The 26,408-nt window shown below is 51.9% G+C and overlaps 1 protein-coding gene across 2 annotated transcripts in view; it reads left to right on the forward strand.

Moving 5' to 3' along the window:
• The first annotated feature begins 6,060 nt into the window (after window positions 1-6,060).
• Vash2 (vasohibin 2) overlaps window positions 6,061-26,408 on the forward strand; it is a 44,138-nt gene continuing 23,790 nt past the window's right edge. The window contains exons 1-4 of one of the 2 annotated variants that reach the window (XM_004671297.2): window positions 6,061-6,339; window positions 15,531-15,619; window positions 19,941-19,997; window positions 20,578-20,652. In XM_004671297.2, coding sequence (XP_004671354.1) covers window positions 6,061-6,339; window positions 15,531-15,619; window positions 19,941-19,997; window positions 20,578-20,652 — 500 coding nt within the window. The remainder of the gene's footprint in view (window positions 6,340-15,530; window positions 15,620-19,940; window positions 19,998-20,577; window positions 20,653-26,408) is intronic. The other variant, XM_004671298.2, reaches the window with a different exon arrangement.

The raw sequence follows: 26,408 nt of genomic DNA on the forward strand, positions 1-26,408 counted from the left end.
TCCAAATAAGGTCACGTTCTGAGCTCTTGGGGGTTAGGACTCAGAGTGTAGCTTGAGGGCAGGGGTCTCTCACAACCCCACCCATTCTGGTGGGCCCACCTCTGCACCACAGTAGAAAGATGCCATCACTTCTCCCTGGGCACCAGCTGCCTCCTCCTGCTCCCTCAAGTGTCTCTCCCCAAACGCCTGAGGCTTGTTTGAAACATTTGGCCCTTTTGCTGGGTGATGGCAGTCATTTCCCGATCCTGACTCACAGTGAGAAACACGACGAACAGATGTCTCCAAATCCGTTTGCGTAAGGTCTCGGGTTCACAACAAGGCCCGACTCCCATGTGCCCATGGTTAACATGTGTCTTCACTTACATTATATTTGGGTCTGTGTCTGAAATATTCCCCCCATAGGCCATGTGCTAAGTCAGGGCTGCTGAGCAGTGGCTCTCCTGGGGGGTGAAGAAGCCTTTAGGAGATAAGGATTATGTTGATTTCTTTTCTTGTCTCTTTGACCGAATACTTGGCAAGAAGAACCTTGAGAGAGGATTGATTCTGGCTTACAGTTTGAGGGGACGCAGGCCACCATGGAGCGGAAGTCGTGACCAGCATCATGAAAGGAGTCGACGGCTGGGACTCCTCACCTCATGTCTTGGTAGAACAGAAGGCAGACAGGAAGTAGGGCCAGGCTATAACATCTCAAGGCCCACCATTAGTGACTCACATCCTCCAGGGAGGCTCCATCTCCTAAAGATTCCAGAACCTTCTGAAACAATGCCACCAGCTAGGGACCAAGTGTTCCAAACTATGAGCTATGTTCCTTCTTCCATCTCTTTGCTTCCCAGAGGCCATGAGGAGAGTGGCTTCACTCCACCATGTGCTTGCTACTGTGACATCTGCCCTGCCACAGGCCTAAAGCCATGCGGTCAAGAAACCATGGACTGACACTTCTGAAACCATGAGCCAAAACAAACCTCTTCCTTCTTTTTTTTATTTTCCAGGTAGGGTTTCACTCTAGTCTAGGCTGACCTGGAATTCACTCTATATTCTCAGGGTGGCCTTGAACTCACTGTGATCCTCCTACCTCTGCCTCCTGAGTGCTGGGATTAATGGTGTGTGCCACCACACCCGGCAAACCTCTTCCTTCTTATAAGCTGAGTATCTCAGCTCTTTGGTCACAGTGGTGGTAACACATCTTATCTCTTTGAATCCTCACAATGTCTCTCAAGGGTAATATTGTACTATAATTTGTTTATTCATTTCTTTAGTAAGAGAGAGACAGAAAAAGAGGCAGATAGAAAGAGAATGGGCGCACCAGGGCCTCTAGCCACTGCAAACGAACTCCAGATGCATGTGCCACCTTGTGCATCTGGTTTTACATGGGTCCTGGGGAATCAGCCCTGAGCCCTTTAGCTTTGCAGACAAGCACCTTAACCACTAAGGCATTTCTCCAGCCCTATTGTACCTATTTTTGAGGAAAATAAGGTCCAGAGACATTAAGTTACTTGCCCAAAACTGCTCTATCAGCAAGTGCTAGTAGACATATGATCAACGCGGCAGGGTTTGTATTGCTCGCCTCCTTTCTTTCTTTCTTCTTTCTTTCTTTCTTTCTTTCCTTCATCTCTCTCTTTTTTTTTTTTTCTTCAAGATAGGATCTCACTCTAGCCCAGGCTGGCCTGGAATTCACTCTATATTTTCAGGGTGGCTTTGAACTCACAGCGATCCCCCTACCTCTGCCTCCCGAGTGCTGGGATTAAAGGCATGCACCACCAGTCTTGTCTTACCTCTTTTTTTAAAAAAATGGCCTTTTAAAAATTATTTGCAAAGGGGAGGGGAGAGAGAGGAGTGTGTGTGTGTGTGTGTGTGTGTGTGTGTGTGTGTGTGTTTGAATGGACACACCAGGGCCTCTAGCTGCTGCAAACAAACTCCAATTGCATGAACTACTTTGTACATCTGGCTTTACATGGGTACTGGGGAACTGAACCCAGGTTGTTAGGCTTTGTAGGCAAGTGCTTTAACCACTGAGCGATCACTTCAGCCCTGTCTTATCTTTTTGATTTCAGCACTTGACGCTATAATAATGAGAAATTATTTGAACCAGTTTCTCTCAGTCCAAATCTTATAACACACCTCTGCTACACCAGTTATAGCACCAAGTGGACTGCTCTCAGTCGCATGACCTGGTTTGACAAACCGGCCTTGTCTCCTGTGCCTATAGATGGCCACATCACTCTGCTTGAGCTTTCAAAATCCCTCATCTGTATTCCTGGGTTCACTTCAAGGTCACATAATGCAAACTACAAAAGGAAATAAAGGTCAAATGGTCCACGCAACCCCACACAGCTCCCAAACACACGGAAATAAAAGAGTTCTGCGCCTTGCAGAACCTTCTCTGGGATCTACATAGTTCACTCAGGAGTCTGCACACCATCTTGACAGAAAAGTCACCAAAACTCATGTCTGTCTTCACCTGTCACGTCGTTTTTCAACGCCATCCCCTTTACCCCTGGGAAAGAGAAAAACAGCAACCAGAATCCTGGGCTTTAACTCTCCCTCAACTGTCCCGGGCGCTTCAAGGTGAGAAGATGAGATGACTCCTTCTGGTGCCTGAGAGGGTGACTCAAGTAATGCAGGATTGTGGTCCTGAAGGAACAAGGTGATCAGGGTTATGTGGGCTTGGCCTGCATGGGGACATAAGAAGTGACTCTGAGGACTGAACATGGTGACCCCAATCCTGTATGATCATCCAATGCTGTGTTTCCCTTGAGGGCTTGTCAGGACGAATTTTCTGCACATAGTATATTATCCTTTCTGGACTGGAAATGCCAGGGAAGTTGGTGAGAGGGATGAATTTAAAGGATTGGAAGGATGTTCAAACAGAGAAAATAGATCACTCTCTCAGGCCTGTTTCTTTTTAACTAGGAATGAAATTCCCAAGTCACTCAGATGGTGAGGGGAAGATTTTCCTTCAGTTTCTGGACTCTTCCCCGCTGTGTCTGTTGCATCTGAACTGCTGAAGCAGTCCTGTGAGGTGGTCAGGACTCTGTCCCAAGGAACCCCATGCCTGCTGTCAGTGAAGACCCAGGTCCCCGAGAGCAGTGCAGGACCACAACTCACAGGAACTCCCTGGGGGCCTCTGCTGAGCCTGGCCTCTTAATTTCCTCCTTGGAGAAGTGCTGTTCCCTCTTGGGTGGTTTGTTGGAGAGCCTCTCTGTGCTCTCTCTTGTCCATAGTCTTTCTTGGAGGTTTGCTTTGCTTCCCCTGCTCAGAGCTGCCTGGAGTTCAGAGCAAGGACCTGATGCACCGGAGCCAAAGGTCTACCAGAGAGCAGGCTGGGCAGGCACAGCACCTGAACGCCAGGACGCTGGAAGAGCGAGGGGACTGCTCCTCCTCGCTTCCGAAAGAGAGACTGAGGCCCAGGGCAGGCGAGTGGTGTATCCAAGGTCAACAGCTCAGCTGAGGTTGGGCATCTGCGGCTTTCCCCACCTCACCTTGCCCTGCCTCCTCTTCCTCATCCTCTTCCTGTCGCTGTGGTATGTGTAGTGTGGTGCGCGTAATGTATAATGTATTCAGCAGATGCGCATAGCTTCTGCAAACACCTGTGGAGTACCAGGGACAACTTTCATGGGTGCCTCTGATACTCGTCACATTCGTTACTTGCGACATAGTCTCTCACCGGACCTAGAGCTGCTGCCAGGTTTGGGTGAGTTTTTGTTTTTTGTTTTTGTTTTTTTGGGGGGCAGGCTGACTAACCAATGAGACCCAGCAATTTTTCCATCTCTGCTCGCTCCACAGTGCTGGTGTTACAGACACGGTGACAACGACAGCTTCTCACACGGGTGCTAGGAATCAAACGAGGGGTCTCAGGCCCTCTCACCTGCACAGCAAGCGCTCTTACCTGCTGAACAATCTCCACAGTTCCTCTTCTCTTAAAGGAAGGAAAGAAGGAAAACAAAGGAAAGGAAGGGAGGGCAGGAAGGAGAGAGGGCTGAGCGTGGTGGTACAGGCTTCTAATCACAGCACTAGGAGGCTGAAGTAGGAAGCTCTCTGAGTTCAAGTGCAGCCTGGACTATAAATGAGTTCCAGGCCAGCCTGGGCTAGACTGAGACCCTACTTCGAAAATTAAAATAAAAAAAAAAAAAAGAGGCCAGGCGTGGTGGCGCATGCCTTTAATCCCAGCACTCGGGAGGCAGAGGTAGGGGGATCGCCATGAGTTCAAGACCACTCTGAGACTACGTAGTAAATTCCAGGGCAGCCTGGGCTAGAGCAAGACCTACCTCGCAAAAACAGACAAACAAACAAAATCAAAAAACAGGGTTGGAGAGATGGCTTGGCTGTTAAGGATCTTGCCTGTGAAGTATAAGTACCCAAGTTCAATTTTCCAGTACCCACATAAGCCAGATGCACAAGGTGGCACATGCATTTGGAGTTCATCTGCAGTGCCTGGAGGCCCTGGCACACCCATTTCCTCCCCCTCTCTCAACTAAATAAAAAAAGAAAGAAGGGGGCTGGAAAAACCGCTCAGCGGTTACGGTGCTTGCCCGCAAATCCTAGTGACCAGGATTCGATTTCCCAGTACCCACGGAAAGCCAGATGCACAAAGTGGCACATGCATCTGGAGTTCCCTTGCAGTGGCGAGAGGCCCTAAGGCGCCTAGTCTCTTTCTCTCTTTCTTTACAGATAAATAAATACATAAAATAAAATTTAAAAAGGAAAAACAAAGAAGGGTCACGTTTAAGAGAAAGGCGCTTGAATGGTGACAGGCGACTGTGGGAGGACCACTCACTTTGCGTCAGTGAGGCATGGCCCCACTCCCTCCTCTGACCAAGTAGTTGTGGCAGAACAGTGGAGGCCTGGCTGGCTTCCTGGACTTTATAGTGTCCCAAGCAGCCTGGCGTCTTCATCCACTGACTGGCAACTACAGATCCAAGGCCGAGCCACTTGTTAATCTGGGGGACACTTGTCATTTAGGGTTCTGTGCATACCGGGATCCACCCATCACCCAGTGAAGGGCTCAGCAACTGTGTTCAAGCCTTCCTGGAGAACGCACTTCCAATGCCGAGCAAGCCCTGCTCTGCCTCCCTGGCGGTGCCGCGATCCCTGGGGAAAGAGGCTCGTGCGTCCCGGGACCATCGCTCCGGCCCCAGCGCCTCCCGGGCCACCGCAGTGCTCACATTTCGCGTGGCCGCCCAGCTTCCCTTCCTCGGGTGCCCTCCCGCCCCGGGGCCCGGAACCAATCCGAGCGCCGCGGAGCTCGGGGCTTCTGGAGCCCCGCGCCCGGGCCCCGCCCCTCTTTGTTGCGGTGGCCAATGGACGCTCCCGGAGCATCGGCGGCTGCCCGGGTGACTCGGTTATATGTCACAGCATAACATTCGAGAATGGGACATGGAATGAGGCGACGGCCGCCGCAGCCCCAGCAGCAGCCCCCGCCGTCCCGAGGTGGGTCCCGAGCGCCGCGCGCCCTGACGCCCGCGGCCACCCTCTCGGGGCTCCGGGCGCGTGGACTCCCCGGGAAGCGCCGGTCGGGGCCGCCCCTCGCCCGCCGGGACCCCCGGGGCTTCGGGGAGGACCCCGGGCCTCGCGAGCCCGCCGCGGCTGCTGCAGCGCCCTCGCGGTGCGCTCACGTGCCGGCGCGCCCTCGGCCGGGCCCGGGCACATCGGGGGAGCCGGGGCCGCGCGGGGTCCCCGCGTCGGCACGCCGCCCCGCTGCCCCCCCCCCCCCGTGCCCGCGCCGGGCGCCCCGCGACCCCCGCCGGCGACCCCACCCCGGGCTCCGAGCCGGGCGAGGCAGAGCGGCTCGCGCCCAGCTGCCTTTCTGGGTAACCGCGCGGCGACTGCGGGCCGGCGCCAAGTCCCGGGGGGCGGCGGCGGTGGGCGGGACCCCCGGCGCGGGGAGGGTCGTTCCTGAGCCGCGGTGTCTCCGCTGATTCCAGGCCCGGCCGGTGCGCGGGGAGACCGGCCGTCCCCGCGGAGCCCCCGCCGCCGCCGCTTCCCCTCGGCGCGTCCCGCCGCCGCGCGCGGCATGGAGGAGGCCCCCGCCGCGGGGCGCTGAGCCCGCCGCCCGCCGCCGCCATGACCGGCGCCGCCGCCGGCACCCACCGCTGCCCGCACCCCAAAGGCGCCAAGGGCACCCCCCGCTCCCGGAGCAGCCACGCGCGGCCCGTGAGCCTCGCCACCAGCGGCGGCTCGGAGGAGGAGGACAAAGACGGCGGGGTGCTGTTTCACGTGAACAAGAGCGGCTTCCCCATCGACAGTCACACCTGGGAGCGCATGTGGCTGCACGTCGCCAAGGTGCACCCCAAAGGGGGAGAAATGGTAGGAGCCATCAGGAACGCCGCCTTCCTGGCAAAGGTCAGTGGTCGGAGCAGAGGGTGGGCTGAGTGCTGCTGCGGGACCCTCTCGGCCTGCACACCGCAAAGAGAGGCAGCCCCCTGCTGCAAAAGTCCCTGCTCCCGATTCCTGACAGCTCCCCTGCCAAGGAAGCCTTAGAAATGAGATGGGGACGGGCGGCCGGGGCTTGCGGTCCCGGCTCTATAGACTTGGGTTGGGCCCTCGTCTCTCCCAATCTCCACCCCAACTCAACTGTGCACGCATCCCTGCACATCCTTGCGGAGCAAATGCTAGGTAGAACCACTAGGTCGCCACCAGCCCTGCCAAGGGTGCTCAGAACCCCCGCCCCGCCCCCACCCCGGCTAGTCCTCCTGAGAGCGCCTCCTCCTCCCTGTCCCCCACCTCCACACATGATTTATTAAGCTGTGAATGAATTTGCAGCCAACCAGTTTGAATCATTTCTAGAGTTTTTGCCAATTTTTTTTTAAATAACAGTGACTTTCACCTCTGAAACTTGCAAAAACAGTGAACTGTCTCTTCTCAGCTTATTTGGGCGCCAGGAAAAGGAGAGAGAACAAAAAAAAGAAGGGTTTTGGCTGTGGCTTAAAAGGGACTTTCCAGTACACATGATGAATTAGTCTCACTGCTTAGAGAAGGAAGGAAGAGGCTCGGACAGCCTCTCTTTTTTACTTTGGAGGGATGCCAGGGAGCCAGTTGGGCTTGATGGCCAAGGGGTATGGTTACAGAGGGAAGGAGACATCCCTGGTGGGTGAGGCTGCATTGATTACCTAATATAAAATATCAAAATGCAAGTTGGGTGAACGGCTGCCGAACCTGGTGGTTCCAGTGTGGTGATGATTTCCTTGGGCTAGGAAGCCCAAGACAGTTCCTGAGCTGACCCGGAACAGCAGACCTGAGGCCACGAGGCAGAGTCCCCAGCCGGTGACCGCTAAGCATCCGTGCCTGCAGACCGGGATGCCGCTGGTGCAACCCTTGGGAAAGCAGCCGAGGCTGTAAGCTTCCTGCGGCCTCACTGAGTGTTTTAGATCACTCTTCATTGTGCCCAGCTGGAGGCTTGCCTGAGAGCAGCCCGCATGGCTCTTGCTCACTTCCCCCTGAACATGGACAGCTCTGGTTCTGACTTCAGAATCTCCCTGTTCTTACCGATGAATACCCAGCCCCCTTAAGCCTGGAAGAAGTGGGCACCGGCAGCAGAGGTCAGATGCCACCATGCCCCACTGCCTTTCTATCTAGTACCCTCTGCTCTCCCTCCTCCCTCATGTGGCAAGCAAAGAATCTTGGTATTGATGAAATGGTTGCCCACCTGCCAGCCAAATGCCTTCCTCTCTCTCAAGACCTCCCAGGAACAGGCGGCTTACCACTTCGCTCTCCTTGACGTCTGTCTATGACAACTACTACTTTGCCATTAGTCACACATAGGAAACACAGTTTTCTGAGTTGTGAGTTGAGCAGTTTGGAACGTAGATTTCTATTCTACTGCCTGAGCCCAGCACTCGATCCTTCCACCAGGACTGTGGCTGAACGCCACTTTCTTTAAGAACATTCCCGCCAGGCGTGGTGGCACATGCCTTTAATCCCAGCACTCGGGAGGCAGAGGTAGGAGGATTGACGTGAGTTCAAGGCCACCCTGAGACTACATAGTGAATTTCAGGTCAGCCCGGGCAAGAGCAAGACCCTACCTCCAAATAAATAAATAAATAAATAAATAAATAAATAAATAATGCAAATTCAAAAAATAAAAAATAAAAGGAACATTCCCAGCTAGACATGGTGTCACGCGCGTGTCATCTCAGCACTTAAAAAGTTCAAGGTCTCTTTCACACTGGGTCTTATGTATCCTAGGCTGGCTTTGAATCCCTATGTAGCTAAGGATGGCCTTGAACATCTGATCTTCCTGCCTCCACCTCCCAAGTGCTGGGATTACAGGTATCTACCACCACACTGATGTATGCAGTTACGAGGATTTTACTCAGGGTTTCATGCATGTTAGATAGGCATGCTACCTACCACCTGAGCTGCAACCCCACAACTCCTGATACTGTACGTTAGAGTAACCCAAAAGTGTCATAACAGTTGCTTCTAAGCCAGGACTCCTGCAACTCAAATATGAATGTGTGGGCCCTTTTTACTTTCCTTTTTTCTGTTATTTAATTTTATTTTAGAGAGACAGAGAATTGGCATGCCAGGGCCTTAGCCATTGTAATCGAACTCCAGATGCTTGTGCCACTTAGTGGGCATGTACGACCTTTCACTTGCCTTACCTTTGTGCGTTTGGCTTACATGGGATCTGGACAGTCGAACATGAGTCCTTAGGCTTTGTAGGCAAGCGATTTAACCACTAAGCCTTCTCTCCAGCCTCCTTTTCTTTTTTGAGACAGGGTCTCCATATGTAATCCAGGCTGGCATCAAACTCATGATCCTCCTGTCTCAGCTCTTGAGTGCTGGGATTTGTAGGCACGTGCCACTACCTATGGTGGCAGTTGGTTTTTGAACCTAAATAAGAACAAACATTTCTCTCTTACTTTGCATTTTCTCTTTTTAATTTATTTATTTGTGTGTGTGTGTGTGTCTGTCTTGGGAATATCAGGACCTCTTGCCAATGTAGATGAACACCAGATACTTTTTTAAAAAATGTTTTTGGTTTATTTTTATTTATTTATTTGAGAGTGACAGACAGAGAAAGAGGCAGAGAGAGAGAGAGAGAGAGAGAGAGAGAGAGAGAGAGAGAGAGAGAATGGGCGCGCCAGGGCCTCCAGCACTGCAGACGAATTCCAGATGCATGCGTCCCCTTGTGCATCTGGCTAATGTGGGTCCTGGGGAATCAAGCCTTGAACCAGGGTCCTTAGGCTTCACAGGCAAGCACTTAACTGCTAAGCCATCTCTCCAGCCCGAACACCAGATATTTGAACCACTTTTACATCTGGCTTGTTTGGTCAGCTTGGGAATTGAACCTGGACCAGCAGGTTTTGCAAGTAAGTGCCTTTAACACCTGAGCCATCTTCCTAGCCCCACATCTTTTTGGAGACAAGGTCTCAGGTAGCACACCCAAAAGTCACTCTTGGAGCTGGTTTTGAACTCCTGATCTCCTGCCTCTTCCTCCCAAGTGAGCATTGCATCTTAACGATTTGCTCTCCATCCTCAGTCTCATCATGGCATTCCCCCAGCCCCAGTGTTCCCCAAGCCCTGACCCCTGCCCAAGCCTGGGAATAGCCTTTGAAGCTACCATGTCAGGGGCTGCTTCTCTGCAAAGCCAAGGATTTTCCTGGAAGTCTCAGCTTGGCAGACTCTTTCCTCTGGGGCCTCATCTTCCTCCTTCAGCCAAGTCAATGCCATGCTGAGGAATTTGCATAGAAGCAGGGTGCTGGAGAGTTAGGGTAGAGGAATCACTTTGGCAGTTGAATGTGGACTGAGAAGCAAAACAGGAGCAGGTGAAGGTCCCAAGGGCTGTACAGAGCTCTGGATGTGTCTTTGGACTACCGGCCGTTCCTCTAGTGTCTGTGGCAAGTTCTGCCTGGAGGTCCAGATATCTCTACCTGGGGGATGGATCACCTGTTTTGAGATCCACCTTCCAAATTCATGGCTGCAGGCTTCTCCTCCAGCTTGATCTTTGAGATAATTTGAGAAAAATAGTGAGAGCTGTCTGGAGGGTAGTAAAGGATGAGAGGAGAGGCAGAGAGAGTGGTGGGCTCAGAAGGAGCAGGGGCAGGATAGGAAACACTCCTCATATTTTTTTTCTTTTCCTTGTTTCTTTTTGGGGGATGTGTGTATGACCCAGGTGCTCTGAAGGTCAGAGGACAACCTCATGTTGATTCTCACCTTCCGCCTTGTTAACACAGGGGCTTGCTTGTTTTTTGCTGCTGTGAATGCCAGACCAGCTGGCCGGCTCAGGATTCTGACTCTGCCTCCCATTGCTATAGGCACCTGGGATTACCGAAGTGCATGCAGCTTGCAGTCAGCTGTATGTAGGTTCTAGGGTGCTAGACTCTGGTCATCAGGCTTAGCACCCATCTCCTCAGTCCCCCCCCCCTTCTCTTCTTGCTGTTTTAAAATTTTTGTTTTTGTTTTTGTTTTTCAAGGTAGGGTCTCTCTCCAGCCCACACCAACCTGGAATTCACTATGTAGTCTCAGGCTGGCCTTGAACTCACAGTGATCCTCCTACCCCTGCCTCCCCAGTGCTGGGATTAAAGACAGGTGCCCCCATGTCCAGCTTAAAAAATATATTTTTTTTATTTATTTACAAGGAAAGAGAGAATGGGCACCCAGGACACTGCAGATACATGCACCACCTTCTGTATCTGGCTTTATATGATTACTGGGGAATGGAGCACGGTGCATTAGGCTTTGCAGGCAGTTGCCTTAACTGCTGAGCTGAACTATCTCCCCAGCCCTCTTCTGGTTTTTTTTTGGGGGGGGTTGGTATTTTTATGAGTGTGAGAGAGAGTGAATTGGCACGTCAGGGCCTCAGCCACTGCACTTGAGCTCCAGACACGTGTGCCATCTTGCACACATGTGTCACTTTGTGCACCTTGCTTGCATGGGACCTGGAGAGTCAAACATGGGTCCTTAGGCTTAGCAGGCAGCGCCTTAACAGCTAAGCTACCTCTCCAGCCCTCAGTTCAGTTTTTTTTTTTTTTTTTTTTTTTTAAGGCAGGGTTTCACTCTGGCCCAGGCTGACCTGGAACTTACTCTATAGTCCAGGCTGGCCTCACACTCACAGTGATCTTCCAATCACAGCCTCCCAAGTGCTGGGGTTACAGGCCAGAGCCACACTCTGCTCAGGCAGAACACCAGGATGGCTCTGCAGGAAATATCCGTTGCTTTCTCACAGAGTCACATGTTTGTGTCTCACCCTCACATCAATTCCAAATTGGGAAGGAAGTCGCACTAGAGCTCTGGGCTTTGCCCAGCTTAGGAAGTGTGACAGGGACTTGTGGCTCCCATGAGCAGCTCCCTCCCTCCCCTGCTCTGGTTGCCTGCTCTTCCTCTGGCCTGGCTGGCTGGCTTTGTCCAAGGTGATCTCAAGACCTCTGTACCCGACCAGAGTCACCAGGGTCCCTTGACACCTCGGGCCCATCCTGGGCTCAGGAGTGCTGCTCCTTGCGCCTTCTTCCAGGTTGAAAACGCTTTCGTGTGGCGCCTGTGCAGTGTGTTTTTTAACCAGGGCTCCTCCTTGTTCTTGTCCAAGGTTGCTAGTCTAGTGCCAGGGCCTCCAGCTGCCTCCTGGCTCCATGCCTGGTCTCCCCTTCTCTGCCACGGTGCCCCGCCAGCTGCACATCTGTGCTCGCCCACCTCCCTTCCTCTTGGGTTCTGTCAGCTCCCTCCTGTTTGACCAGAATGGAGTGGAAGAGAGGAGGCTGCTTGCCAGTCTTGCCTGTGGTTTGTGTCCTTTTTCTTCTACCAGGGCCCTCACTCCCAGCCACAGGCCCAGTGTGCGGACAGGCCAGTTCTGATTCGCTCTGGCTGGCTGCCATGCAGAATGTCGTAGCTAACTGGAAAGATAGAAAACGGCATTTTACGGTGGCTTTAGTTTGCATTACTTAAATTATTAATAAGCTTGAACTTTTTAAAAGTGTTTACTCATCATTTGCATTTCTTTTGTAAATCATCTCTTCATAGCTTGCTTTATTTATCATGGTCAAACACACAGAGTACACAACCCGCCGCTTTGCGAGTGTATGGCTGTTGTAGCTTGGATCTCGAATTTCCCCCCAAAGCCCACAGGCTCCAGACTTTCCCTACCCTAGGAGGTGGGCACTAGTGGAAGAAAGTTAGGTCATTCGGGGTGTGCCCTTGAATGAGATCCTGGGACCTCGGCCCCTCCCCTCTGTCTCCTGGATGCCGCGAGGTGAACAGGCCTCCGCCACATGCTCCCTCCATGATGTGTCACCAACACAAAGCGTCACATCCCCATTACCACGGACTGAAACCGTGAGCCAAAATAAGCCTCTCCTCTTTCTAAACTGACAGCCCTAGAAAGTCACATGACAGTCACAGAAAGCTGACCGACACACAGCCCTGTGGCCTGAGGGACACGGACACCGCAGTGCTTCTGCCACCACCACCGTCTCCAGCACCTCCTCTTCTGCCATCGGCACCTGCGCACACGCGCGCCCGTGGCCCCTGAGCCCCTTGGCCACTGCTCTCGACTGTCTGGGTGTAAGTTGGATGACTCTAGGACCCTCACAAGGAACTGCACGACATTCCCCTGGTGGTGGTGGTCTCTTTCACTTCCTAGTAAGCTGTCTTCAAGGTTCTTCCATGTCTTAGCGTTCCCAGGTGAGGCTTCTGTTTCAAGGCTGAAAAGTATTCCACTTGTGACTAGAGTCCATTTTGTTTATTCATTTCTTCAATCCACACACTTGGCTGGTTCCACTTCTCACTGAGCCCGGATGAGCTTTCTTAGCACTTTGTATGAACTCTTCACAAATGAAGGATTTTAACTCATTGTCACCACATGTCACCCTGGGGTGGGGGAGTGGATGTTATCATCTCCTTCTGTAGGTGGGAAGGATCATCTCGATGGGAAGCTCTGGAGTTGCATGCCAGGAACTTGGGCCTTGTGTATGTGATTTTCCTGTTCTACTAAAGTGTGTCTTGTTTGGACTTCCCTAGTCTAGAAACTGAGGACATGTTACTGCTGAATGATACAGCACCCAGGGACCACTGTGTATAGCCCTCCCCACCCCCACACACTGCTTCTTCATCTAGTAAGTCATGTCATCGTCACAGCAGTGTCCCATGGTCTCATCATAGTACCCCAAGGAGCCTCCTGGGGTGTTAGACCCTGACTGATAGCCCAGGTCCAGCAAGAATATTGGCAGGCCAAGATGCTGGTTGAAGCTAAGCTTACCCCAGCCAGCTCACCCTGGCCCCAGGGTGACTTATAGCTGATGACATCATTCACCCAGCAGCCTGAACTCTGCTCCCCACCACAGCCCGGAGCAAATGTGGCCACAGTAAGCTGAGGTAACCCGGCAGCTGTTGTCTAAATCCCTTGGGCACCATTGGCTGCTATTCTGAGGCCTCACCGCCTCATCAGCCAGTGGGCTTGGGGAGAGTGGAACTAACTTCGTGGTCGACCCCCACGGTGGACTCTGAGACAAACACTTGCCAGTCATGCAGGCCACAGGACTCCCGTCCCATTTCTTCAACTCCCCAACTTTTTCTGTGAAATACATAAAACATCCCTTGTCTGTGTCTACGTGGACTGTAATTTCCCTTCTTTTTTTATGTTAATATTTGTTCATTTATTTATTTGAGAGCAACAGACAGAGAGAGAAAGGCAGAGAGAGAGAGAGGGAACGGGTGCTCCAGGGCCTCCAGCCTCTGCAAACGAACTCCAGACGCGTGCGCCCCCTTGTGCATCTGGCTAACGTGGGTCCTGGGGAGTCGAGCCTTGAACCAGGGTCCTTAGGCTTCACAGGCAAGCACTTAACCGCTAAGCCATCTCTCCAGCCCTAATTTCCCTTCTTCTGTTCTCAGCTTCCTGCTCTGTATCTGGCCTTGAGTTTGGACCTAAGGAAGGGTCTGTCCCCACCCCCCTTCTTTCACCTCTCTGTGAAATCTGACACTCTTTTACACAGAAGTCTAGGTGTGGTAGACGTGTGAATGGTACTGAGCAGTAAAGCAAGGACAAGCTTGACACTTGCTAGTGTTAGTTGGACAGAAGCTGTGTGTGTGTGTGTGTGTGTGTGTGTGTGTGTGTGTGTGTGTTTGTGTGAGGGAGATTGTGTATCTGTAAGAATTTGTGTGAGAAAGATTGTATGAGAGTTTCTATGTGGGAGAGAGAAAGAGAACACACTTGTGTATTGTGAGTATGTGTGAATGGAGAGTCATGGTAGCAAATGTTTAAATTGGAACATGTTGCTCCCCAAAGTGACGCTCCCAGACAGGAATGTGCTCTGTTTGGGCTGAAGTGTTGTAAAGAAAATGTAGCTCGCAGCACAGTCGGGCCTGCGGGCGCCCACACAGCCGCATGCGGCGCCCAGGCTGCGGTGGAGCAAATGCCACTGCTGGAATCGCTGTCTCGGAGCGGAGCTGCAGCAGAGGTGCGGAGGGGAAAAGCAGGGGCTGTTTGCAGCAAGAGTAGCCAGGGTAGAATGGCCGCCTATGCCCAGGGCAGCATGCCCTCCGTTCCCTGCTCACAGTGGGCCCGCACCCAGAGAGGCAGGCATCTCCTCACAAGGTGTCTGGCTGCGCTGCCTGCCTGGCCAGGCAGCTTGGGGCTGTCCCCGAGTCTGTTTTCCTCTTCTGTCTGCCAAGCCCACGGCCCTTGGGCCCCGCTGGCTCGGCTTTCCTCCAGGATGGGCCTGGTCTCCCCTGCAGCGCTTTCTGCTTGGCTAACACTGAAGGAGCCCGCTCTCAAATGCCTGGGAGTGCCGGGACCCAGCTGCTCTCGCCTGACCTGACTCACCAGTAGACGGAGATCAGGAGATGCCAACCATATAAGGGGCAATAAAGCCAAAGAACCAGCCTAAAAACAAGCCATGGCTGGTGTCTGCGCACCCCGGAGCGGCCCTGTTGAGGGTGAAGAGTAAGAAGGGCCGTGAGATGGAGGTGCTGCTCTCATCAGGAGAGCCAAGACAAGGGACGGAGTCTGTCCTCATCTACTCAGGAAAAGGCCTTGGGGAGGGAGGGATGCCATGGGCACTACAGGGCATGTGCTATTGAGAAATGCTTCCCATAGCGGGTGTGCCATAGTGTGACAATGACTAGGGTACCATTTACCTTGTATCCTGTGTGAACAGTGTCCAAGAGTGGATGGGTCATCGTTTACCACGTAGCAAAAGAGGTCGTGAGTTAAAAATGTCAGAGTTATTGAGGCTGCTGTGTCCACGGGGCCTGGTTCGATGGAGGGACACTATAGCACCCGACCCCGGGCTCAGGGAGCCAGGTATGTTTCCGTGGGAAAGGCAAGCCATGTAACACTCATGCACCAGGAGGACCAAAGAGACCCACGTTTCGAGGTGGAGTGTGGCTGCGGGGAGCTTGGATGGAGAGCTGCAATGGTGGACAGGCTGTCCTGGGGAGCTGGTATGGAGAAGGCATCGTGGCAACAAGTGACCATGCCAAGTGGCTCGCTTCTATTGGGAGAAGCTCTTACTTAATGGTAAGAGCCCTGTTCTATCCCACAGGAGCTGGACCCAAAGAACCCTTGATAACAAGAGCTCTTTCTCTCTGTTTCTCTGCAGCCTTCAATACCCCAGGTCCCAAATTACAGGCTGTCAATGACGATCCCAGACTGGCTCCAGGCCATCCAGAATTACATGAAGACACTACAGTATCCTTCCAGCCAGGGAATGAGCGTGGTGACTCCAAGCCTGGTGGCATGTCTGTCCCCAGCTGGTCATCCAGATCTCTCTAAGGTTGGTGAGGCCAGACATGGAGGGATGCCCCTGGGTGAGAGCCTACAAGAATGACAGTAGGGGGTGACATGGCCGTGACCAGGCCTGTTCCTTCAAGCAGAGTAGACAAGGATGGCAGTGGGACCAAGAGCAGGAGTGGTCCACCTTGAGCCTGTGTCTTCTCTTTTCCCCTCCTCCTCCCTGTCTCTTCCTCCTCTCATCCCTCTGCTCCCCCTTGTTTCTCCACTTCTTCTTGATCATCTTGCACCCCGTTCCTCTTATCTATCACGGAAGCTCCCTCTCTCTCCCTGTTCCCTCCTGTTCCTCTGTCCTTGTACTTCCTCCTTCACTTGCTCACTCATGATCTGAGGAGACCCGCCCCGCCTTTGGGGCAGCAACCCCGTGGGTAATGAAAGGTCGTCCAGTTCTTCACAAATGGTTGAAGCTCTGCAGTGGGGCCTCTCCCAAACTTGAACTTGAGGACTCGATGAGGAGCTGTGTGGGTCAGGCAGGGTTCAGCCCAGCCAGACTTCTGATGCCAGTAGTCTCCAGTCTCCATGGTTTGTTTGTGTCAAGGTTAGGTCAGTTCTGAGAGTCATCACAGCCAATGCTGTGGAGACAAAGCGACAAAGGTGACGGTCCTCTTGCCATGTCTGGATTTTATCAGAGTCCAGTGGGAGTGGGCCCCGGCATGGTGGCTAGGAGGTCAGCTTCTGGTGACACTAGTTTATTCCTGCAAGGGTCTAGGCCTGCTTTCTATCTTTTCCACCCTAACCTTGAGGCTGAAGGGACTTTGGACTGAGGATGTGTTCCACTAGGCCCCAGAGAGTTCCTTCTTCTCTGTGCCACAGACATGAACCTTTCATGTGCCTCTCCTGAAGAGACCAGACCCTAGCACCTTCCCCACAGGGCTGGGTAGCTCCCAGCCAGAGTAATGCCCGTGTCTGTTCATTCTGGTACAGAGATAACTTGGTTAGCCTCTCAGTTCCCATTGCAGGTCACCACCTTCATGCCTGGAACCTGCCCATGCACTCCTGCTGCCAAGCTAGGAGACACCAGCCCCAGCCTCCAAAGGCTGGCAGCCGTGTCTAGGCTTGCTGTGACTGGTGCTGGTCCTCAGACTGAGAGCTCACTTGTGGAGGACCAGCACCTGCCGGGACAGACCAGTGTTCTTTCTGATTGTCACTCTCCATGGAACATTCCGGGGGGCAACAGAAATTAGAATGGTTCCTGCTTCTATCTAAACATAGAAGGAAGCCAGAGAAGGCCGACAGTAAATGTGGCTGGGCCTGTGTCAGTTGGGGCACGTGTGCTTGTACATGCATGCCACATGCTCAGAGCGCAAACCGCAGTGCGTACTCAGCGCAGTCTTCATCATTCTTTCATTGTTATTTATTTATTTATTTATTTTGAGGTAGGGTCCTGCTGTAGCTCAGGATGACCTAGAATTCACTATGTAGTCTCAGAGTGGCCTCAAACTCATGGCTATTCTCCTGCCTCTGCCTCCCAAGTTCACGGCTCTCTTTCATCTTACATTCTTTTTTTTAAATAGTTATGTGCATGGTATGTATACAGTCATGTTGATACCCTCTTTACCATCTCTAGTCTCCTCTCTGTCCTCCCCCCTCCTCAAGGGACCCTCCTCGTTGGGGAATGTGGGTCGGGTATTGTGGGGTTAGCCATTAGTTATGGGTAAGAGGCAATGTCTCTGTGCATAATGACCCAACATGAGGCTCTAACAATCTTTCCACCCCCTCTTCCACAAATTTCCCTGAGCCATGTTGGGTTCATTTTAGGTCTACTTCAGTGATGTGGTCTTGGGAGCCTCTGTGTCTCTGGATAACATCTTACATTCTTTAAAGTTTTTTGTTTATTTTTATTTATTTATTTGAGAGCGGCAGACAGAGAAAGAGGGAGAGAGAGAGAGAATGAGAATGGGTGTGCCAGGGCCTCCAGCCCACTGCAAATGAACCCCAGATGCATGTGCCCCCTTGTGCATCTGGCTAATGTGGGTCCTGGCGAATCGAGCCTCAAACCAGGGTCCTTAGGCTTCACAGGCAAGCGCTTAACCGCTAAGCCATCTCTCCAGCCCTCATCTTACATTCTTGAAGGATGTGCCTTTTGCATTTTCTGTGGCCTATTATGATGACTGTTGGCCTAGCTCACTGTACAGTCAGGTTCGCATTGCTGGCAGAAATCACCTGACCAAGAGCAGCTTTTGGGAAAAAAGGATTTATTTTGGCTTACAGACTTGAGGGGAAGCTCCATGATGGCAGGGAAAAACGATGGCATGAGCAGAGGGTGGACATCACCCCCTGGCCCACATAACAGGAATAGGAGAGTGTGCCAAACACTAGCAAGGGGGAGCTGGCTATAACACCCATAAGCCTGCCCCCATAATACTCTGCCTCCAGGAGGCATTAATTCCAAATCCCCATCAGCTGGGAAGCTAGCATTCAGAACACCTGGGTCTCTGGGGGACACCTGAGTCACACCCCCACACGCACTGACTGTGGAGTGGATGTGGGAAGCCCCAGCAGGCTGTGGGCCCATACTCCTGGTTCCAGAGCCTTTCATCACTCAAGGGAGGCAGAGTAGACACCTGATACTTACTGACCTCCTTGGAATGCCTTGTTGCTTTATCCTGGGCACATGGGCCAGGGTTTGGGGTTCATGTGGGGCCATCCCTAATTCTAGATGGGCTCAACTAGTGGTGGAGTTGTGAAGGACCCAAATCAGCCTTCCCCAGGGATGGTCTGCAAGTGGCAGTGAACTTGAGTGCTGATCTTGGTAGGCTTTTGGAAAGAGGAGCTATTGGCCTCTGGTGGATGGGTAAAAGCCAGCTGAAGCACGCTTGCTGGGCCAGGAAGGGTTTTCTCACAGTCACTTCCAGGGACTCAGCTGTTACCCAGAAGAGGCTGAGAGAAGGCAGCCAGGTAACTTCACTATTTAATTATGGATATATCTTTATGCACTAGTTGTGTAAATTAAATATGTGCACAGGCAATATGAGCATATCATGTACTTTTCTTCTTATTGAGTTCTACCATATATACTGGAATCCCCATTATTTGAGTATAATTTTTGGCAAAGTAAAAAACATCATTTGGGCATGGTGGCGCACGCCTTTAATCCCAGTACTCAGTAGGCAGAGGTAGGAGGATTGCCATGAGTTCGAGGCCACCCTGAGGCTACATAGTGAATTCCAGGTCAGCCTGAGCTAGAGTGAAACCCTACCTCAAAAACAAAACAAAACTAGAAATCATTTCACAGTAAAAGTATTTAGTTTCTCATTTTTCTCTTTTACCTCTAAGATTAAAAAAAAAAAATAAAAAGACCAACACTTTGAAGCAGGGTTTCCGATAAATGGGCAGCCAACCAAAGTAAAGATGTGGGTAATGATGCTATTTATTTAGAGAAATCAATGTCAAGTATCAGGCCGGCATGAAATAAGTGATGTTTCACAGTAGGTTCTGTGTGTTATTGAAAACCTTACTGCCGTCTATTTCCCTGCGTCCCCATCCAGTCATTTCATCCATTGACACAGTGGTCAGTCCCCCCATCCATATTTCCATCCTTTGATCCATCTGTCTTTCTATTATTTCTCCACCCACTTTCCCATAATCCATTGATCCATGTATCCATTCATCTATTGGTCTGTTGTCTGTCCTTCTTTGCATCCATATCTCTACTAACATTTATCTACCTTTCCATCTATCCATTGATCCTTCAGACCATCAAACCATCCATCTATACTTTGAGTCAGTTATTTCTCACTTGTTTAATAACATTTGCTAACCTGCATCTGCTGGGTCTCTTTGGGCTTTGTGAGTCATCTACAGATGACGAAAGAGTAAGAGTCCCTGGTCTAGTAGGTGAACTCAGACATGTACTCAGGCTGCTTTCCCAGCAGAGGTCGGAGGATCATGGTGAGTTTGAGGCCATCCTGTGCCTGCAGAGTTTGTTTCAGGTGAGCCTGGGCTAGAGTGAGACCCTACCTCAGAATAGCAGGAGCAAATGAGGAAAGGGATGTAGTCAACTAGGCAGAGTCCCAGCAGATTGAAGTGGACCATTATGAAGCTCAAAGTGCTCTGGGGCTTCAGTGAATTAAAAATTAGGCTTTGAGGGAGACAAGGGCCATTGACTACTTCTGGCCACTGGCCCCTTTGGTTGAGAAATGAGAATGTGTGTGTTCCTCTGCTGGATGACTGGGACCTTCAGAGCTTCTGTCACTTTCCCTTTACATACTCCACACAGATACAATCATACAGGGACCCAGTTCTTTGAAATTAGGAAAATGCGACCGCTGAGTGGGTAAGTGGTGCATGATTTGTGGACCAGGTAGTCTCTCTCCAGTCTGTAGCCTGCTAGCTTCCTCTCCCAACCTCTGTCCCTTTCTCCTGGCATCCAGTACCTTCTCTGTAGAGAGTGGAGATGCCCCAGGGCTACAAGGAGGAGGTGAGGCTGAGCACTGGGGCCACTCTGACAAGGTAACTCGGGGTGAAAACTGAGTCTCGGGAGAGGGGAGTCTTGTTAACTCCTCCTTATGAGGCCCTTACCTCCTCCATTGTACAGGGGTAGGGGTGATGGCTCAGTGGTTACAGGTGCTTGCTTACATACTCTATTGTAAGCCCCTGTACTGGGATTGGAAGGGGGCTATGAAAGATTGGTTTTCACCTCCGAGAGGTAATCCTTGCAGAAGGGGGAGTCTTCAAGGTCTCAGTCCTGTCAAGTGCAGACATGCTTTGGGCATTTCTAAAAGGCAGGTTTTCCCTTTCTCTGTATATTCCTGCATGGTGCCTAGTGTTGAGACTGGCATGCTGACAAAGTGACAGACAGCTGGACTGCAGAATGAAATGACAAGTCCTGAGATCTGCTGTGCTCTATCCCACAGGTTAATGGAAACAGCAAAAGAAATGACCCGTGAGTCCTTGCCTATCAAATGCCTTGAGGCTGTCATCTTGGGCATGTATCCTTTCAGTGTGGTCGTGCTTACTGCATGGATGGTGACCCCACTTCAGGGTCATCCTAAATCACAGAGCCACGTCCAGTGTTCAGTGTGCTCATGATTACCACATGGATGGTGACCCCACCGCGGGGTTGTCCTAAATCACAGAGCCACGTCCAGTGTTCAGTGTGCTCATGATTACCATGTGGATGGTGACCCCACCGCGGGGTCATCCTAAATCACAGAGCCACGACCGGTGTTCAGTGTGCTCGTGATTACCGTGTGGACAGTGACCCCATTGTAGAGTTGTCCTAAATCACAGAGCTATGTCCACTGTTCAGTGTGCTCGTGATTACCAAATAGACAGTGACCCCACCGCGGGGTCATCCTAAATCACAGAGCCACGACCGGTGTTCAGTGTGCTCGTGATTACCATGTGGACAGTGACCCCGTTGTAGAGTTGTCCTAAATCACAGAGCTACGTCCAGTGTTCAGTGTGCTCGTGATTACCAAATGGACAGTGACCCCACTGCGGGGTCATCCTAAATCACAGAGTCATGTCCAGTGTTCAGTGTGCTCGTGATTACCACATGGACGGTGAACCCACTGCGGGGTCATCCTAAATCACAGAGCCACGTCCAGTGTTCAGTGTGGTCATGCTTACCACGTGGGCAGTGACCCCACTGCGGGGTCATCCTAAATCACAGAGCCACGATCAGTGTTCAGTGTGCTCGTGATTACTGTGTGGACAGTGACCCCATTGTAGAGTTGTCCTAAATCACAGAGCCACGACCGGTGTTCAGTGTGCTCGTGATTACCGTGTGGACAGTGACCCCATCGTAGGGTCATCCTAAATCACAGAGCCACGTCCACTGTTCAGTGTGCTCGTGATTACCAAATGGACGGTGACCCCACTGCGGGGTCATCCTAAATCACAGAGCCACGTCCAGTGTTCAGTGTGCTCATGATTACCATGTGGATGGTGACCCCACCGCGGGGTCGTCCTAAATCACAGAGCCACGACCGGTGTTCAGTGTGCTCGTGATTACCGTGTGGACAGTGACCCCGTTGTAGAGTTGTCCTAAATCACAGAGCTATGTCCACTGTTCAGTGTGCTCGTGATTACCAAATAGACAGTGACCCCACCGCGGGGTCATCCTAAATCACAGAGCCACGACCGGTGTTCAGTGTGCTCATGATTACCACGTGGGCAGTGACCCCACCGCGGGGTCATCCTAAATCACAGAGCCACGTCCAGTGTTCAGTGTGCTCATGATTACCACGTGGGCAGTGACCCCACCGCGGGGTCATCCTAAATCACAGAGCCACGACCGGTGTTCAGTGTGCTCGTGATTACCATGTGGACAGTGACCCCGTTGTAGAGTTGTCCTAAATCACAGAGCTACGTCCAGTGTTCAGTGTGCTCGTGATTACCAAATGGACGGTGACCCCACTGCGGGGTCATCCTAAATCACAGAGCCACGACCGGTGTTCAGTGTGCTCGTGATTACCGTGTGGACAGTGACCCCATCGTAGGGTCATCCTAAATCACAGAGCCACGTCCACTGTTCAGTGTGCTCGTGATTACCATGTGGATGGTGACCCCACCGCGGGGTCGTCCTAAATCACAGAGCCACGTCCACTGTTCAGTGTGCTCGTGATTACCATGTGGATGGTGACCCCACCGCGGGGTCGTCCTAAATCACAGAGCCACGTCCAGTGTTCAGTGTGCTCATGATTACCACGTGGGCAGTGACCCCACTGCGGGGTCATCCTAAATCACAGAGTCATGTCCAGTGTTCAGTGTGCTCGTGATTACCATGTGGACGGTGACCCCACTGCGGGGTCATCCTAAATCACAGAGCACGTCCAGTGTTCAGTGTGCTCATGATTACCATGTGGATGGTGACCCCACCGCGGGGTCGTCCTAAATCACAGAGCCACGTCCAGTGTTCAGTGTGCTCATGATTACCATGTGGATGGTGACCCCACTGTGGGGTCGTCCTAAATCACAGAGTCACGTCCAGTGTTCAGTGTGCTCGTGATTACCGTGTGGACAGTGACCCCACTGCGGGGTCATCCTAAATCACAGAGTCATGTCCAGTGTTCAGTGTGCTCGTGATTACCATGTGGACGGTGACCCCACTGCGGGGTCATCCTAAATCACAGAGCCACGTCCAGTGTTCAGTGTGCTCATGATTACCACATGGACGGTGAACCCACTGTGGGGTCGTCCTAAATCACAGAGTCATGTCCAGTGTTCAGTGTGCTCATGATTACCACATGGACGGTGAACCCACTGTGGGGTCGTCCTAAATCACAGAGTCATGTCCAGTGTTCAGTGTGCTCATGATTACCACATGGATGGTGACCCCACCGCGGGGTCATCCTAAATCACAGAGTCATGTCCAGTGTTCAGTGTGCTCATGATTACCACATGGATGGTGACCCCACCGCGGGGTCATCCTAAATCACAGAGTCATGTCCAGTGTTCAGTGTGCTCATGATTACCATGTGGACGGTGACCCCACTGCGGGGTCGTCCTAAATCACAGAGCACGTCCAGTGTTCAGTGTGCTCATGATTACCACATGGATGGTGACCCCACTGCGGGGTCGTCCTATATCACAGAGCCACGTCCAGTGTTTCCTTGGAGGAAAGTGTCAACACCCCCTGCCCCATGCTTCTCTTTAACTTTTATCAGCCAGAATTCAACCAAATCGATGCATGGCTCCTTGGGACAGTGTTAGTCTCAGCTGTCAACTGTGCCACCATCAGAATTCTAACTCCAAGGAACTAAATAGATGGTTGACAGATAGATGATGATGATAGATAGAGAGGTAGATGATAGATCAGGGGATCGTGTCTTCTTGAATTAATCTGACATAGCTATGGGAAAGACCCTTAAGCGGAAGTTGAGTCAGAGCCAAGAGAGTGAATGTGCAGACCCATCTCAGCAGGAAAAGCACAGAACAGGCTGGGAAAGACCAAGCAATGGCAACTGACACAGGGCTCTGCTCTCTCTCACACTTTTCATTCCATTTTCACCACATTCTTGGCTCTTTGCATTGAGGGGAATTTCATCCAGAAGAACCAAGATGACATTGACTTATTGATGGTGATGACCAGATAGAGGAACAAAGAAATGCACATGCTTGGAGGGAGATGGCAATCAGGGACTATGGCCCAGGAAGCAGAGAGGGTATGAGTTTAAGAGTCTGCCTTGGGTCCTTGAGTGCCAGGCTGAGAAGTAACTTTTTCTAAAACTCTGAACTGAGGAGTGACTTGGCCTTGTGATCAGATATTCAATGTAGAGTGGCTTTCTGAAGGACAGTGGACAGGACGGGAGGGGCGGGAGGGACACCATGTGCACAGTCGGTTGGTAGCAGTGACGGGAGGGGACGGGGATATTTGGAGAACGGTCCTGGTGATGGGAGGGGCTGGCTGGGATGGATTCAAGAGACAGCAAGGAAATGGAACGTGCAGAACTTGGAGGCCAGCTGGACACAGGAGCTGACAAGGAGTCGACAAATACAGGCTCTCGATGTGTCGTTGATGTGAGAACTGGGAATGACAGCCGCAGAGAGGTGAGGTCTTGTGGTGCGGACCTGAGCTGAGACAAGCAGTGGAAGCGGATGGCAGGTTTGGAGGTCCGTGGGCAACACCACTGTAGATCGATGAGATTTGAAGAGTCAAAGGAGAAAGTGGAGGTACCCCACTTTTGGTCTGCATGGTAATGTCATAACTCCAGAGGAGGACTTAGAGGGGACATAAATTCAGCTTGGGACATGTTGAATTTTGAAGCACTAATCAGAGATGTCTGAGATGTGAACCTGTGAGGAGGATCTATGCTGGAAATGCAAATTTGGGGTGGTGAGTGTTGGGGGCATCATGTTCAAGAGCAGGAAAAAAATGTGCAAGAAAGAAATCTTGGTATTTTCTGTCTATGTAAATGCAAAGATCCATGAAATGGACATTAGGAAGGAGAGTCAGAGAGGCAGAAGAAACACTAGGAGAAAAGGGACACTGATCGTAGAGTATGGGACAATAGGATTGGACTAGGCTGTTTTCTTGGTCACTTGGACATTTTTGTCTCGGTGTTGCTTTATGTGGTACCGGGACCAAACCCGAGCACCACATTTCCTAGACTGTAGGGCAGCTGTACCGCCGTCCCCAAACTTACACTGTGTGTGTGTGCGTGCGCCTCTGCATGCATGTGTGCCTGTGTGTTCTAGTGACCAAATGTCTCAACTGCTGCTCCCGTACCTTGTCACAGGACAGGGCTTCTGTGGCTTTCTATCTGTGGAGCTACTGGGCTTGATCCGAAACAGGACTGCCCAGCAGTGCTTTGACCGACACTTGAGGAATGGCAACTGGAGTCTTCCCGGAGCCCCTCCCAGCTCTCCTCTATCCTCCCTTCTCCCTGCTCTCCACCAGGAAGGCCAAGGCTCGGAGGAGGGCAACAGATGCCCCGGGCCGTGGTGCTGAGTGGCAGGAGTCAGCCACAGCCCTTCAGCAGAATCCCTCACTAGGATAATGGGAGTGAACAGTCAGCCTAGTGGAAACCAGCAAATAAAACACAAGCCCAGAGCAGAGAGCTCAGCTCAGTTCTGCATACCTGAGTATATAGGTCATCTTGTCCCTTGCAGTTTTATGCATGTAAGCGTCTTGTGGGTACTGTGGAACAGAGATCAGGGACCCCCATCTGAGCCAGTGTTCTCGATTTTCCTTTGTTATTACTGGTGACACTTCAGGAAGGGCAGGATGGCTGGTGAGGGTGGGGAGAACAGCCGCACTGTTGGACTCAGGGAGATGAGACTTGTGGTCACAGACCTACATTTGCAAAGTTACAGCATCTTATACTCTATCTGTGTCCTGCTTTCCCCTCGGGGATGGGGTGGGGACATAGACCATGGCTCTTCCAGAACTTTCCATAGGTTCTGGGGAACAAGTGCTGTCTTGACAACTGGGAAGCTCGTGGGTTTGGCTGGTGTCTGGTCACCTGTCCCTTCTGTTCTCTCTTCCAGAATGAATCCACATTTTCCCCATAGGATGGGTGCCAACATGTCCCAGGAAGTTGGGGTGCTGCTGTTCTCCCTTCAGGGAAAAAGTTCAGGGTACTCCCCCTCCCGCATCCTTACGTTGTCCTCCTTCCCATTGCTAGATGCACTAGGTGCTAAGACTTTGCCGATTGCCACAGTTGTAAAATAACTCCTAGAGACATGATGGAATAGTGGGTTCCTGTCCCCTCCCTTCTTACCCTTCCCCACTGCCTGACTCGGCTTATCCTATACGACTAACTCCTGTGTCCCTGTGCAGCGGCCCTCCTCTGTCCACCAGAGATGGCTGGCTTTTCTCCTTTACAGGGCGAATCACTCGTGCCTGTGTATGTGTGTATGTGTAGGATGGGTGTGGAGACAGGGTCTCTCCTGCCACTGCTGCTGAGCTTCCGGATTCTCCTGGCTCTCCTCCCTTGCCACAGGCGCACTGGAATTGCAGATGGGGCTCACCGCTTTGTGTCCTGCCTTACGTGGGCACGGAGAGAATCAAGCTCAGGTGAGCAGGCATGCAGCAAGTGCCCTTATCTGCTGAGCCATCTCCCTGGGCCCTCGTGGTTTTTTGTTTGTTTGTTTTTGTTTTTTTGAGGTAGGGTCTCACTGTAGCCCAGGCTGACCTGGAACTCACTATGTAGTCTCAGGGTGGACCCGAACTCACGTGATCCTCCTACCTCTGTCTCCCAAGTGCTGGGATTAAAGGCGTGTGCCACAATGCCCGGCC

Source organism: Jaculus jaculus, chromosome 1 (genome assembly GCF_020740685.1).
Source record: "Jaculus jaculus isolate mJacJac1 chromosome 1, mJacJac1.mat.Y.cur, whole genome shotgun sequence".
In the NCBI taxonomy this organism is placed as follows: domain Eukaryota; kingdom Metazoa; phylum Chordata; class Mammalia; order Rodentia; family Dipodidae; genus Jaculus; species Jaculus jaculus.